The 16,339-nt window shown below is 42.7% G+C and overlaps 1 protein-coding gene across 1 annotated transcript in view; it reads left to right on the forward strand.

Annotated features, from left to right (window-relative positions):
• Positions 1-11,266, forward strand: part of BSND (barttin CLCNK-type chloride channel accessory beta subunit) — a gene marked incomplete at its 5' end in the record, with an annotated part of 16,472 nt that extends 5,206 nt beyond the window's left edge. The window contains 2 exons of the mRNA XM_015407736.1: positions 1,206-1,611; positions 11,204-11,266. Coding sequence (XP_015263222.1) covers positions 1,206-1,611; positions 11,204-11,266 — 469 coding nt within the window. The remainder of the gene's footprint in view (positions 1-1,205; positions 1,612-11,203) is intronic.
• Positions 11,267-16,339: the final 5,073 nt, after the last annotated feature.

Here is a 16,339-nt window from a genome sequence, read left to right on the forward strand (position 1 = left end):
TTAGCCTTTCCTCGAAAACTAGTTTACACATGTAGAGATCTCAGGGGGTGGGGATGGGAAAGCATTCCATTGTGTGAACCCTCACTCTCAGTACGAAGTGATACAACCCAGACATGACTTTACCACCCAGTGAGAACTAGGCCACAAACTTGTTGAAATTTAACTGGGCCAGCCACTAATTTCAAGATGTGCAGGATTTGGAGTTTGACTCAATTATTCCTCGGATAGAACAAGGTTTCAGTCATAGAGTATAAAAATATAAGACAGGTGCTTACATATCTACTGGATTTCCTCTTGGCCAAGAATGGGTGGTTATTGCTAAAAAATTGAAAGGCTGACTAAAATAATGAATTAAAATTCACACAACCAGACAATTTTCACAAACGTAGGGAAGGGTGTCACCTGATTAAAGAAACCACAATTAATTGCACGTGTGTTAATTAAATCTTCATAAATTTGCATCTGGATGAAATATTTCTGAGAAAATATTATTAAAGGTTATATACATGTGTCACGTCAAGTTCCACCTTAGAAAAGGCATTCCTTCTCTTGTGTCAGAGAGAAGAGTTAATGCCTCTTCTAACATGCACCTGCCAATTACATTTCTTGGGTTAAAAACATTTTCTGCATAAAATCTACACCTTTTTAATTGATTTTAAATGTCTTTAATCAGTGAATCAAACTGATTAATCTACTAAACTTTGCAACTCTAACAGAAGGTGGAGAAAATAAGGCTGTAATTCCATTCACATTTACATGGTAAGACCAATACAACATAGTGGAATTTGCTTTTGAGTAGACAGGCACAGGCTTGTGCTGTAAATGTCAAACATTTTTGCTTTGGCATTCAGCTGAGTCACATATATGATGCATGCTTGCTAGCATTTTGTCCATTCAAAACCACTTCATCCATTTATAGTATTGCTATTGTTGTGCCATCTGGTTCGTTTCACCTCTCATTGCTGTGTCTGAAGATCAGAATGTCAGTGTTGAAGTGACATAGCCAACAACATTTTTTAGCCTTAGTGAGGAGAAGCTAAATAAGAAAAAAACCCCAATCATTTCAGCTCTGAGGGGCTGCTGTTGAAAGTCTGGCATACACCCTACATGATTTACAGTAAACTTGCTAGCTGAAACACAAAATATCTCAGTGATCAGCCTTGAAAACTATTTCCTTCAGTGAACTATGTTTTTTTATCTTCCAGCCAATCTGAGGTGCTGCACAGGCAGGCACCATTAGCCTCTTTCCAAGAGGACATGGACACATCTTCAGTGGAATCAACTTCTAATAGTCCATTTCTACAAAGGTGCAAAGATACCCCAAACCTCTGCACTCCACCAGAAAGCCAGCTGAGATTCAAACTTCCTTCCTATGAAGATTTTGCTTTGATTGATTCCCTCATGGGGGACAGTCAGGGTCTGAGCACTGAAAAGACAGTGGAACCAAACAAAAAATATCAACCTGTTCCTGCCATAGCGAGAGATGGGGCATTGCCTATAGATTTGGGGGCTGGGCTACTGGAATCCAGTTTTGTACCCAAAGTGGAAGAGGGTGATTTGTACTATGGAATATATGAGGGATCAGAAAATATCCTCATATCTGTTGATGCTGTCTTTGAACCAAAAGACCCACTAAGCACTAAGATAGGGGAATGTGATAACTAGAGACGAGCCTAAAAATGTTCATGGGGGTCAAAAGACACTGGGGGAAAAGCTCAGCCAATCAGTTCAACAGGAGCTGATCTTCATTTTTAAACTAAGGAGGTAGGAGTGCAATTCCCCTGTATTTTGGAGGAATGGGGACAATGTAGAAGAAAAAGTGGAAACAAGGTGCCAACACCTGTTGACAAAGAAAAGTGGCGGGGTGTGTGAATCTACAAAGTTGCCTTATACTGAATTAGACAATTGGTCATCAAGGTCAGTATTGTCTATTCAGATTGACAGCAGCTCTCCAGGGTCTCGGGGTCTCACATCACCTACTGACTGGTTCTTTTAACTGGAGATTCCGGGGATTGAACCTGGGACCTTCTGCATGCCAAGCAGATACTCTGCCACTGAGCCACATGTGGGGTGGGGCAAGACCCAAGGTTTTATTCCAAATGCATCCAGTAGTTTTAAAGGAAAAGAACTCTCACTCCTGTGGTGTGGAATAAAATACATGTCTAACAGTGTTATCACTCCTGTGGTGTGGAATAAAATACATTAACAGTGTGCAAAGTCAATCACAGTCTACCAGTCATGTATGACATCCCTAAACCTCCTGTTATTGTGACCTGTCCATGTGTGCAAAAAGAAGTTCAGGGAGAAAAAAAGTTTTGAAAGCCTTTTTTAAAAGACACACTACATTGCCATGGGGTGCAATCAGTGGGTCTCAAGTTACAGAGGCCTGATAAAGCCTGATATACTTCACCTGGTTTAATTTTTAAAAAACGTGACAGAAATGTTTGGTTGCATTCAGACATCACAAACAAAAAATGGTGTTTGTGATAGGCCTGAACCTGGTTTATTGTTGGGCTCGCACACTGGATTCCACCACCTCTTGTGTGGTGCCCTAATAAAATAGAGCTGTGGATAAGAGTCCCAGTTAATGAGAAAGAAACACACCTCAGTGTGCTAAGGCATCCACATTCAGATGTCATGACTAACAGGAGTTAGCTGAAGACTTCCATCTTCAGTCTCACTGAGCCGTGGGAGCGGGAAGGAGAGGAGGAGCATGTTTTCCTCACACAGTAGACCATGAACACATATAGGCAGCCTATCATGGAAAAAATCCTGTTTGTTTGTGGCTTCTTGGTATGTCCTTATTCTTTGAACAATGTCCTAGATAATTTGAGTTGGTCAAGGGATATGATAAATCACCCTCATAATTAAGATGGTTTATAACCCAGGTTGCAATGGTTGATATGGTTACAAGTGATTGTACAATGTATTCTGTCTTTAAAAATTTTTATTTTTCTAATCTACAAAACTACAGGGTCAGGGTAATGGAAAAACCTAAAATAAGAGTAACAAGGATCCATAATACAGACATATAAAGTTGTTGATCCGTCTCTATTAACATAGTAGTAGAACATGAAGATTACTAATGCAAAAATGTCAAGCAAGCAATCACAATCTCTTTAGCTAAAGTGTAAATATCATAGAATTGAAGTTATGCATTAAAATAGACAACAGGCTATCAGAGTTAAGCTATTTTGCAATTTCCTTTCCTCTTATCAAAGTTCAAATTGATTTTTAGTTCTGCTTCAGAATTAAAGAGTTTTGCCAGACTCTTCGAGATGGTATTGCAGCCTTCCCCATCTTTCTCCTCCTCCTCTCTTCTTCGTCTTCTTCTTCGTCAACGTCTTCGTTCTCCTCCATTTTCTCAGGTCCATCTTCCGCTTTCTATTGTTGCTTCAGGAACATCCGCTTTATTTCTTTCTCACTGAAATTTATTTGAGTTTCTTTTGCAACATATCCAGCTTGACGTTAAGGTTGGTCATCTGGTCCAGTAGAGGGTGCAAAGCTACAGCAGTCAGTTTGGGAAAGTCTGTGGTTACTTCCGATCTGGTGACCGGTGATGCTGTGCTAGCAGTTCGTATTATAAGTTTCGCTTTCAACACCATTTTTTCTCTCACTGAGGAAAGTTTAAAAGTTCTCTGTAAGTCTGGAATTTATCGGTTTCTTGCTGGTCCGCCGCACATTTCATCACAATCTGCTTCCTTCGAGCCTCCTTTTCAGCCTCCTGCTTTAAACTCAGTCCTTTCGGGATCGGGCATTCCCCTCCCCCTTCTGCTTGTTTGGGGCTTTGGGGCGGCTTTACTAGTAACGATTTATCGATTATTTGCAGGATCATAGCTTCACTCACATTTGTACTTGCATTCGCTAGGTATGTAGAGAGGATCATTTCTCGGGATCCTTATACGCTCTGCCCAGTGTACGCCTCTTCGTGCCATGCTGGCCCCATGCCATAAGGGCCTATCAGGGCAAAAAAGTGCCTCAATCCTTTGGCTTCCACCTTGAGAGAGGCACCTCTCATGCCCCAGGCTGAGACCCCCTAGAAGGGGTCTGGGGGGGTCCAAGGTCAACTTGGACCCCCCCCATTAGCATGTTTGTGGGGCACTCACATCAGAGCTGTGATGGAGCACACTCGCACAGCAAGTCGCCAAAACTGGAAGTCTGTACAATGTATTCTGGAAGAAACTGTTGATTTTGTGCAAAAGACCATCCTCATCCATTATCAGGAAAAACAAGCCCGCATTCAACTGGCAGATGATCCTGGAAGGGTGGGATTGTTTTAGTTTTTGCTTATATTTGTTTGAGGCCTCCTTATATTTCTACACTTCTGGGTATCATACAAAGGGAGAATTTTGCCCAGAAGATTATAGGTCATGTTCACCATTACATTTATTGCTTTGTTGTAGACATTTTGGGTAGTGATGAATTCTGCTTCAGTTCAGAAGGTTCAATAGTGACTTTTGAAGTCCCTTCTTGCTTACAGTTCTATGATTTTAAAAAGGTGTTCATGGTAGTGCTACCAAAAGATTCTGCAAAAACTCACCTTCCAACTCACTGAATGAACACATACACTGAGGCAATCAGGCCCCAGTGAAAAGGACACTGTACGCAGAGGCACAATGTCTCTCTCTGTGTATCTTGCAATATACAGGCCTTCTTTTATCTCACCAATCCTAATTACAGGAATAATAATACTACCATTTTCATATGAAACCATTGGTGAATACATACATTCTTACATTTCCTAAATGGTGCTAAATCGCCAAACACATGGCACATTAACGTTATTTAAATTTTTAAAAAATAGTTATAGGTTGAAAAGCCCTTCTGTGGGGATGCTCAGCCACTTCACTGCTCATGCTTCATTGACCAGTGTGACCTCATTGAAGCAGCTGGCATGTGTGAGCAGAAGCCAAACAGAAAGCTGATCATGTGGTCTGAGCACCTCTGCGTTGAGGTCCTGCTTTCTGCTCTGCTTCATGCCTCTTGGCCATTGGAGGTCAGCTCACTGCAGTGGAAAATCAGGAGTGATTTATGTCAGTTTCCAAAGCCTGCCAACTGCTTGGCTTGTCAGTTTGCTACTTCTCCACAGAGAGGAAGCCAAGCTTATAAGCAGCCATGGGGGCAGTGGCTGCATGAAATTGACAATGTATGGCAAAGGGATTGGCGTTAGCTTCATTTTAACTAGGCCATCTGAAATTCAAACCAATGAAGCCTGAATTGCACTTGTGCCACAAACACAATGATCTGGAAGTAAGTCCAATGGATTTCAGTGGGATTTGTTCCTAAGAAACTGTGCTTAGAATCACAACATGGGTCACATACAGTATTTTATTATAGGTTAGTTTCTGAGGGTAACTGTATTGGAGCTTTGATTTCTGAAAACTTATATTCTGAAAATCTTGTTGGTTTCTAAGGTGCTTCTGGACTCAAATCTAGCTGTTCTAAGTTAATTATGCACAATAACTTTCACCCTCTGGAATGCTGATTCACAGGACAAAATGTGGCCCTCCCTGCATAGGAACCTCAGCTGAATGTGAGGAACATTCTAGCTCTTAATCAGAGTTGATTCACAGAAACTTTTAGTCCTGAGGAAGCCATGGGTTTTGGTCTGTCCAGACTGATTCCTCCACAGGTTCTAAGAGGCATGCAACACCACTTCAATATTTTTTATTTATTTATTAGATTTTTTTAGTCCCCACTCACCCAAAGGGTTAAAACCAATAAGGTTAAAAACAACATAAAAACAAATAACAAATATGAAATATTAACATTAAAATATTAAAATACATGACTATTACCATATCGCTATTAAAGTAGCCCAAACATGTGGTTACCCTCCAAAAGCCAACCTAAATAATTCAGCTTTGCATGCCCTGCAGAAACTAAACAAGTCTGGTAGTGCACAGGTATGATCCAAGAGTGCATTCCACAGGGTAGGGGGTCACAACTGAGAAGGCCCTTTCCCCGGTGACAGCTAACAGCTAGCACCCTGGAGCCAGGCACCTGCAAGAAGCCTCTAGATGACAACCAAATGGAGCACAGGGGGTTGTAACGGGAGAGGCGGTCCCATAGATATGAGGGTCCCAGACTGTTAAGGGCTTTAAAGGTTAAGAATTGGATCTGGAGACTAATTGGTAGCCACTGCAGCTGCTGCAGAATTGGAGTAATATGAGCTGACCATGATGTGCCAGTCAGTAACCTGGCAGCTGCATTCTGGACTGCCTGCAGTTTCTGAAGCATTTTCAAGGGTAGCCCTATGTAGAGCAAATTGCAGTAGTCCAGTCTGGAGGTGACTGTTGCATGGATCAATGTGGCAAGGTCTGACCCAGACAAATAAGAAGCCAGCTGCCAGCCTGGCATAGGTGAAAAAATGCTGACCATGCTACCATGGATGCCTGTTTATCCAATGATAGTGCAGAATCCAACCACACCCCGAGGCTCTTTATAGAATCTGAGCCGGCCTTGGCTGGGAGGGCAGGGTAAAAATTTAATAAATCAAATCTACAGCTGTCAACCATTGAGTCTTGAGAGTGACCCTTCAGCTAGCATCTCAGTCTTCCCCAGCCACATGACATCTGTCTTGGATGGATTCAAATTCAGCCAGCTCCCTCTTAACAATTGGACTACCACATCCAGGCACTGGGATAGTGTTGAGAGCCCTGCCACCGGCTGCTTATCCAGGAGGAGGAAGAGCTGAGTGTCATCAGCATATTGATGGTACCCAACTCTAAACCTCCTGACAATCTTGACAAGAGGGTGCATATAGATGTTAAACCCCCACAATTCAGGTCTTGTCAGAAAGACCTCTCCTCCCCCACAGCGACCCTTTGAGAGCTCTGGAGGAGTGAGGAGGACCAACTAAGGGCAGTGCCCCTTATCCCCAGGGTGGCAGGGTGGTCAATCAGGACCAAATGGTCAACTGTACTGAAGGCTGCTGATTGATCCAGAAGGATCAACAGGGCAGGGCTGGCATGCTTTTATCCAGATGTAAATGAACAGAACAGAAAACCTTTATTGGCATAACACAGATGGAAATGGAAATCATCAGCCAAAGCAACCAGTGCTGTCTCAGTCTCAAAGCCAGGCCTGAAGACTGACTGAAAAAGGTCCAGGGCAGATGTCTCATCCAGGAAAACCTGGAGCTGCTGCTGCTCAGCCACTGCTTGCTCAATTACCTTCCCAGAAAAGGTAGATTAGACACTGGGCGATAATTGGCCAGTTCCTTTTTATCTAAGGAGGGTTTTAGCAATGGTCTAACAATCGCCTCCTCAAGGGAGCTGGGGAAGCAGCCCTGTGTGAGAGAGAAATTAATAATCTGTCTCAAAGGGCCATTCACCTCTTCGTGGCATGATTTTACCAGCCACGAGGGACAAGGTAGTTGGCTTCACAGCTGTCAGGATCCTGTCAACATCTGCAAGAATGAGCAGGCTAAAAGAGTCCAAAAAAGAACCAGATGGTGCAAGCAGAGCCCCCTTCTCACTACTGTTATAGGGTTGCCAGTCCTCAGGTCTGAGCAGGGGATCCCCTGCTTTTGGGGGCTTCTCCCTGCTGTGGACCAGCTGGCCAGCAGGGGAAACCCTGCCTCTAAACAGGGATGTTACTGTGCAATGTCCCTGACATGATGACGTCACCCAGACATGACATCATCACATCAGGGACATCACATGGGGACACTCTTGTTTTTGGGCAAAACTCTATGGTTTGAGGGTGAATTTACCATAGAACTTCACCCAAAAACCAGAGCATTGCCCCCAGCGTCACTGACATGATGACATCACTTTTGGGTGACATCATGTGACATCACATGACTTCCCCACCCACTCCCGGAATGTACCCCAAATCCTTCTGGATCGACAAGGGCACCTAGCAATGCTATACTGTTATCAAATTCAGCAGCCAACTTCAAGCGGAACTTAGAGACTTTATCTGCAAAAAAATCGCAATGAAAAATCCATCTTTTATCACCATTTATTCACCAAGACTGTTGCAATATCCCTCTTTATCATGAGCTACCCCTTTCAGTATTTTAAGAATGCAAAAAGGTGAAAGACATTTGGAAATTTCCACAAGAGCATAGAGTCCTTGTTTGTCAAAGAACACTGATTATACTTGTCTTTCTTTAGAAAACTTATCAGGATGGAAGCTTATGAGTTCGCTTTTGCCAATTAATATTGATATTAAACAGGGTTTATTTTGAGTCATGGCTCACTGATTTGGATTCAGTGCCAGGTTTTAGAACATATTAAGGAAAAGTAAAATAAAATAATGTATATACCTAAAATGAAGCATGGTCTACTTGAGTGATTGTCTAGTTAACTCACAGTTTTAATATTTTTGTACATCATACTCCATATAAAAATAGTTAAGTTTTTAGTAAGAATTCATTCCGCAAGGAACTCTTTGCAACATCTGGAGTCTGTAATTTATTTGTATTTATGTTTCAATAGGTTTTTAGGAGGTAAAAACTACCTAGATTCTTTGTAAAATCACTGAAAATAAAATTTCCTGTACCTTCCATCTCTCACAGATAGTTGAGACATGACAAACTGTAGGTGAAGACAAATAATCAAGTACCCCAGCCTGCCTATTTTAGGTTTGTATGTGAGATAACCTGGGAAGGAAATGCAGATATCACTGTGACTCTCATATTCCAAGAGATCAAATTGCATTGTCTCTGTCAGAATTTCCTTCATGAGATAAAATTGTATTGTTGCTTTTAGAATTAGGTTCTTCCCTACTTAACATACTAACAACATCTGTTAGTGACAACAGTGTGCCAGACGTGGACCTGCAATGTGCAGTTCTCATAATTCACCAACTTCACACAGTAAGGAAGGAAGTTGGACTGTCATTTAGGCAAAGAATCTTTGGGATATGGGAAAAACTGATCAGGATTAGAGAGAGGGTGTAGAAGCAAAGAAGAGGCAAACAGCTAATCTTGAGTTTCTGAAATGTAAAAGCTAGATCTACATGTCAGAAACACAGGACTCTTGCCATAAACAGTCCTGTTTTGTGTCTCCCTGTTCCTCTTACCCCATGGCTCGAAACCAATATACTCTGCCTTGTCAGTAGCTGCTCGTGATGGTGAGGCTGTGGTTCAGTGATAGAACATGTGCTTTGCATGAAAGAGGACACAGATTTAACCCCAGCATCTGCATTTAAGCGATCTCTTGCAGCAAATGTTGAGGAAGTCCTTTTTCTGCTTGTGACCCTGGGGAGTTGCTGCCAGTGAGAGTAGACCATAATGAACTAGGTGGACCAATGATCTGACTTGGTATAAGCAGGGCCGGTGCCAGGCTTTTTTGCACCCTAGGCAAGGCTGACTACTTGAGCCCCACCCCGGCGAACCAATTTTCTCTCTAGCTCCCCCCCCCTCTGAAGATGTGTGCAAGCAAACAACAACTTATAGCTGGAATAAAAGGCTGTTGGTCTTACACAGGACTGCCTTTCTCTCTGGCATGATCTCTCTAGCTCCCCTCCCCGAAGACGTGTGCAAGCAAACAAAAACTTACAGCTGGAATAAAAGGCTGTTGCTCTTATATTTCTCTCTGCAGGGCAGCGAGGCTCCGAAGGGGGAAGCGGAGGGTGGGGCAGGGCTTTCCCGGCAAGAGGTGTCTAGAGGTGGAGTCACCCTGGCAGGGCTGTCTCTGCGTTGTGAGCCTCCCCACCACCACCCCAAGTCCTGGCCAAGAGCGACCCTGCTCAACTTCGGAGAGCTCAGCTCGGCTGGCCCATCCAGGTCAAGTCTGGGCTCAGCTGGCTTTGCTAAAGGACTGGGGGGACGCACGTGTGAGATGCCACTGCCCCCCAAGAGAAGAAGCCTCTGGCCAGCCCCACAGGGGGAGCCACCATCCCCCTGTCTGCCCCACCAGCAGCTCGTCCAGGGAGGTGGGGTCAGTGGAGGCAGCCCCGGCAGAGATGGACTGGTTGGGGGGACACAGCCCCTGCCGAGTCCTGGGCACCGAGTCTCTTATCTCTGCCCGAGGGCCACCTGGTGCCACGTCCAGCCTGGGGAGCGCTCGTCCACTGCACTTTGTGGCACTCTAGAGTGGGCAGGACACAGAAGTGTGGTGGCAAAGGGCTTTCAGTGAGGGAAGGGCACCAGAGTGGGGCTGGGGCAGCAGGCCAGCGCGGTGCCCTCCTTTGGTGGCTCCCTAGACATTGGCCTAACCCCACCTTATGGAAGTGCCGGCCCTGGGTATAAGGCAAATTCATATGGTCCAACCAGGTGCTACTTGATGTGGAGCAGCAGTGGGGAAACACAACCATGTTGTGATGTTAGAGGAGACCATTGCCCTGACTGATGTCCTGACTTTCCACTATCCTAGTTCTAAAGCTTTGCTAAAATGTGTTGTCTTTGCTGGAACTTACACTGGCAGAGCTAATCCTACTTGTACACCATATAAACAATAACTTCAAATGTCCTGTTTATACTAAATAAAAAACTTCAGTTTATGACCACAAAGTGTCCTTCAAAGCTCTGCCTGCAGCTCACGAAGGTTGCAGCCTCAGCTGCATTTGCAGAAGATCCATCTAATACCCACTGCATCTACTTTCATGAATATTATAGGGAGACTGTCATGTATCTACTACTGGGCAATTTGGATACCTTTGATCCACTTTTTACTTTCACAATATTTATGAATGATAATGCCTCCATCACTGAGACACTGGGATCATCTTGCTTTCTATGGCACTTCAAAATCCTGCCTGTTGTAACTCTTCAGTTTCTCAGTATTTGCCAAGGGAATATTATTGTGCTTTTTAAATCCTTCATTGCTAGCACCGCTGGCCATTTGTAAAAGCATCCAAAATAACATCTCACCCATTCTATCAAACTTGCATCTACTTGATGTGTGGCAAATAAAGTTCAAATTATTCTGCAGCTTGGATGATTCTGTGGACAGCCTGGCTACAAGTTAAATGAAACAAAAAGAGATAGAGTCCTAAGATCAGTACTCCTTTCTACTGTCTCTCTTATTTTTGTTTGTTTGTTTGATCTGTAGACTGACCTTCCAAGGCAAAAAATAATAATCAGAGATCAAATTTTGATTGCCATGCATACATGAAAATTATCTGTCTCTGCATGTGTATGTGTGTGTGATTTATCAGTGCCTTATGCACTGACTGCTCCTTGGAATGACAAGCATAAAAGCTCTACGAAGTGAGAGATTTACTAAATTAGAAAAATACTGGGCCGTAGAGTCTTGAGTGGGGAAAAGACCAAGAAAATGTGGAGAACAGATTCCAGAGCTGCCAGCATTAATTACTTGAGCTTCAATGACCCAAATCCATTTCACCAGAATTGGCCAAAGAATCCAGATCAATACCAATGGATTTGATTTTAGACATTATGAATTGAGAACAATTTGAGGTGTAAGGGTCCGCAGGGAGGAGAGCAATAAGACTATTAGGAGGTGGGCTAAAATGGAGACGAAGCCAATACTTTAAAACAATAGACCACACCCTTGATTCAATAAGGTGTAAACCCAACTCAGCGCAGAGAGTACAATAAGTAACAGAATTGGGGAGCCTTGATCCGTCCCCTTCGTTCTTCTGCAAAATCTATGTCTAATAATGACTTAGGTTTTTTTGCTGTCTGACAAATCTTTTGAAATCATTGCATCTGTCGCTGAGTTCCTATCATGTGTATGGAAGTTAAGGGTTAGAGACTGTAATACTTAAATGTACTTTCTCCCCTCCATTTTATTAATTTTAAATGGGTTCTGTTTGGTGGAGACCCTTTTAATGTATGTGTATGTGTATATATATTTATTGGTGTAAAAAGTTTTGTTTTTTGAATGTTGTATTACTATGCCATTAAAGGTTTTCCCTCTCTCTCGGACTGCTCCGTGCATTCATTTCCCACATCTCAGCGAGATTCCAAATACAGAAAAATAGAGCTATGCCACATTAGCAAATTTTCTGATTGTCTAGCACTACATCATGTGCATAGTTTCTTCTGTATAGAAACACTGGAAGGTGAAAGCAATGTCAGAGCTAGGTGGATTGTATATACACTTTTGAGGGATACTTGTTGGGTGTGGACAGAAGAAAAGTGTTTCCTAAACACTTTACAGTTTCCTAAACACTTTCCTATACAGGGGATTAGCTTTGTAAAATACAGAAAAATGAATTCACCTGTTCAGACCTGCTTGCTGCCCCCTCCAAGACAGGTGTTTTAACATGCAAGAAATGTTGTGTTTTTCACCATACGAGATATTATGTGATCTCACTACTACTTTCCATAGTTTAAACTATGAAGATAGAAGAGAATGAGTCAGCAAGCTGGGCTCACATGTTTTCAAGTTTACATTAGGTACTAAGGGTAGGATCCTACAGTCACTTTCAGCATAAGAACACCTCTACCAGTGTCAGGGGGGCAAACCCCTCACACATGCACAGAGCTGTTCCCTGAAAACTATGGGCAGCTATTCAGGGGACGCAGAAAGCTACAACAGGAGCAGAAGGCAGAAAAGTTCTGTTCTCTGTGTGGAATTCTACTTGTGAATTGAAGGATCCAAGACTAACAGTTTAGATTCTTGGGATCCCCAAATGACTGTCATACATCAGATTCTATGACTGTGCAGCAATAACATGGACTTGCAGAGGATTTGAACCGTAAAAAGATGATCTAAAATGTTTCATTAACAACCACATATTAATTTGACCTCCTATTCCTTTTAATTCTGGGAATGGGATGAGAATCATGGAAATCTAAAGATACAGGTGGAATTTTTAATTTCATCAACTTTATTCAGTTCATTAACAAGAACTGTCAATATCTTTACACCATGTGTGGGCAGACTTTGTTTATGAGAGCTCCTTAATCTTTTTCAAGAGCCTTTAGAGCCACAAGTATTAAAATGGCAGTTTGGTGGGTGGAACCAGTCACAAAATGGCAGCTTGCACAAAAATTACAGTGTTTCAGAGAAGGTCTGCAGTGCTCAGGTGGGAAATCCTTTGCTCTGCTGTTCTCTTGAGAGCCAGTTTGGTGTAGTGGTTAGGAGTGTGGACTTTAATCTGGGAGAACTGTCCACCACATTCTCCTTCAATGTCCCTTTTATCTGGTGCCCCGCCAGGATCTTCTGTATCCTATATTAGCTCAATTCTCAGAGATTGCTGACGATTTTAAGGTTCTGTTTTTGCTTGATAATCAAGATACGGAAATAACTGAAATAGTAGCAAGGTTTCTTCTTAGTGTTATGGCTATACGTTCTGATAAGTAACCATTAGGTTTTTCTGCTTTCATGCTGTTTTTCTGCGCCGTAGCTCCAATTTTACCCTATTTGTATTTGTATTTTCTGATCTATATTTAATCTGATCTCCTATTGTATGTGTATACGTATGCCAATAAAGGCTTGTCAAATGTGAAAACACCACTACCTCAAACTGTAACTTGCTCTACAGGAGGAAAACACAGTCACCTATGTTTCCCATAGAAGAGGCAAATACTAGCTTTGATGGAGGGGAAAAGAGTTAATGGCTCACTGTTTCCCTATGCTTTGCATATCCCCAAGACTATGAATATTACTTCATCCATGCATAGTGAACATTTCCATGAAGGTATGTGCCTCATGGACAAGGCTGCTTTTGGCTGAGTAGCTCAAACTCAGTCAGGGTTAAATATTGTAGGAAGAGACATTCCTGCATGAAGTTCTTAAAAAGGCAAAAAAAAAAAATCTGAAATGCTGAAGTAGTAATCAAAGTCCTAGTAAATAACCTTGACATTGAATGCTGGAGCCAAAATACTTAACAGTGTTACCAGAATAACTCACCTGAGAGGAAATTTAAAAAGGGACATTTAAAGAACAATTTCTGATTTTTTTAGGCAGTGCATGAGGTTCTTGACTGAGGTTATTATGCCCTAGTAATAAGGCCTGGTTTAGTCATGGACTGCCTCTGTACGCTGCAATATAATCTGGTCAGTGAATGTAGGGGATTGGTTTCTTTCCAGATTTGCAGTAGGGAAAATATCCACATCATATTGAATCTTAGTACTGAGGTACATAAGAAGGCAGGAGAAGGGTCATGATAGTGGGAAGGGAAGGGAAAAGAACAATAAAGCTAAGGGCTTGTGCCTGTTCTATAGGGTAAATGGTGACACTGTCAATACATTAGGAAATTACATAAGGGTTTGGATCCACTCAAGGATTTTCATGAACAGAAAGGGAACGATCCCCACCAATTCTCCTGTCCTGCTGCAGATTTCCAACACCCCCCATGCTGTTTGTGAGGGTCCCCTGTCTTCCAGAAATAGCATTTGGGGGGCATTTTGCACTGAGAGGTGGAGGAGAGAATATTTTGCCCCACTGATAGATAACCCTTCTATCAGTGGAAATTTCCAGTGGATCACAGCTGTGGAGAGGAAGGCTTGAGAGAAAAGATGAGTTTAGTTTTGGACATGGTACGTTTGCAACAGTAATAAGACATTAGGCAGAAATATCGAACAGTTAATTGGAAATGTGAGATAACTGGATAGAAAGATAAGGTCAGAATTAGAGATGTAGAGCTGGAGGAGATGTATAAGTGGTATTGAAAGCCATGGAACTTGAAGAAGTCACTTGGCAACAGCTTATAGGAAGAGAATAGATGAGGATCACTGACAGATCCTTAGGTAATTCACAATGGAGACAGAAAAAGGAGAGAAAGGAATTCCTATTACAGAAACAATAAATGAACAATTAAGTCAAGAGAGAAGCAGTTGACAACTGGGTCACAGAAACTGAAGGTATGGAAAAAGGCAGCAGAGAAGTTCAAAGAGAACTTGGCAGTGAGGAGATCAGTTATTTTTGGTAAGAGAAGATCAACAGCAGTGCTGCTTCTGTGCCACCAACCAGCCCCTGACCCCACCTTCAGCTCCTTAGGCCCCCTACCTTCTGGAAAGAAGAGACCCTAGACCTTGGACTATGTCATCAGTTACCAGGCATCAGAAGAGACTGCTGTCCATTCACCCATCATCATCCTGTATCTAATGTTGAATCTGGCCTGGTTTGGAGGGGGTTTAAAGTTCCCCAAAAGACTAATGTTGTCTGCACAAGCTCAGTGTTCCATTTAGGGTGGCTGGTGGGGTGGGCAGAGGAGCAGGAGCTGCTGCCACCTAAGCAGGCAGGTGAAAGAGACACCCAGAAATGCTGCTCCATGTGTTAGGAAGGTGGGTAGGAGGAGGAGACAGCTGGAGTCACTGCTACACATGCCAGGCAGGTTGGGGGGGGAGGAGCATGGGGGAACTGGAGTTACCACCACTTGAACCAGGTAGGTGGAGGCAGTGGTGCTGCAGGTGGGTGAGAGGGAGGAAGAGGAGGAGGAGGAAGGCAGCTGTTGATGTTGGCTTTGCAGTTGGATGAGCTGGTGAGTGGGCTGGCTGGCAAATGGGTGATCCAGTGAAGAAAGTGGTACAAAAAGAGTGGGATTTCCCCTGCATGAGTCTTGCAATTCCCTGCTTGTTATACTTAATTCTCAACATGGTCTGAGATTTGTATCCTTAAACCCACATACTAGAGCCATGAACAGTTAAGACAAATATTTTTACAAACCAGAAAAAAAATCAGTTTGAAGCAAAACCTGAAACATTAAAAAGTAAACTGAGGGCTAAACACTCCCCAAATAATAGAAGCAGCACCTGTAGCTTTAAGAAATTGATGTCGTCTGATCATTCTCAGTAGCCTTTTTGTGGGCTTCTAGACCACCAAAACAATTTCCAACTTTCAAGACTTGGTTTCTGTCAATAAAAGGCATGGCTGAGGGTGCACCTGTTGTAAGAAAAATGTGTCCCCACACTCCCCCTCTGGTTCGTGTGTCCCCTTACCAAAGGCAGAGGTGTAAGCTTGGAAACCACTAAGTGCTGACAGAGACACAGAAAGGTCTCTTATTAAAATAAAACTTATCTTTATTAAAAGAAAATACATTCTAAGATTTACCAACACAGTACACTCCTATTTCCTAAATGCTGATGGTGAGAACATAAACAATAGACATGCAAGCAAAGCCCCAATAAACATGCAAGCAAAGTCCCCCCCCGCCGAGCATGCAAGAAACGAAAGGCCCTTTTGGGCTGACTCCAAAAGGCTGTCAGAGGGCAAAGACCTCTCTTGTTCCTTCAGGAGTCAGAGAAGGTCTGTTGAATCTAACCAGTATTTATACCAAATGATCAAAGGGTTCCCTTTAATAATCAAATTACAGTTCTAAATTAACATTTAGAAGTTGAAATTGTCCTGCAGGAAATTGCTTCCTTGCGTCTTATACAACAAAAGTTCACATTCCACAGGATCAATACAGTGTCATTGTTTATTCCTGGTGTTTCCCAATCATGGGAAATAAACTGTCCCTTGATGTTATC

Source organism: Gekko japonicus, unplaced genomic scaffold (assembly GCF_001447785.1).
Source record: "Gekko japonicus isolate JY-2015 unplaced genomic scaffold, Gekko_japonicus_V1.1 scaffold2058, whole genome shotgun sequence".
In the NCBI taxonomy this organism is placed as follows: Eukaryota; Metazoa; Chordata; class Lepidosauria; order Squamata; family Gekkonidae; genus Gekko; species Gekko japonicus.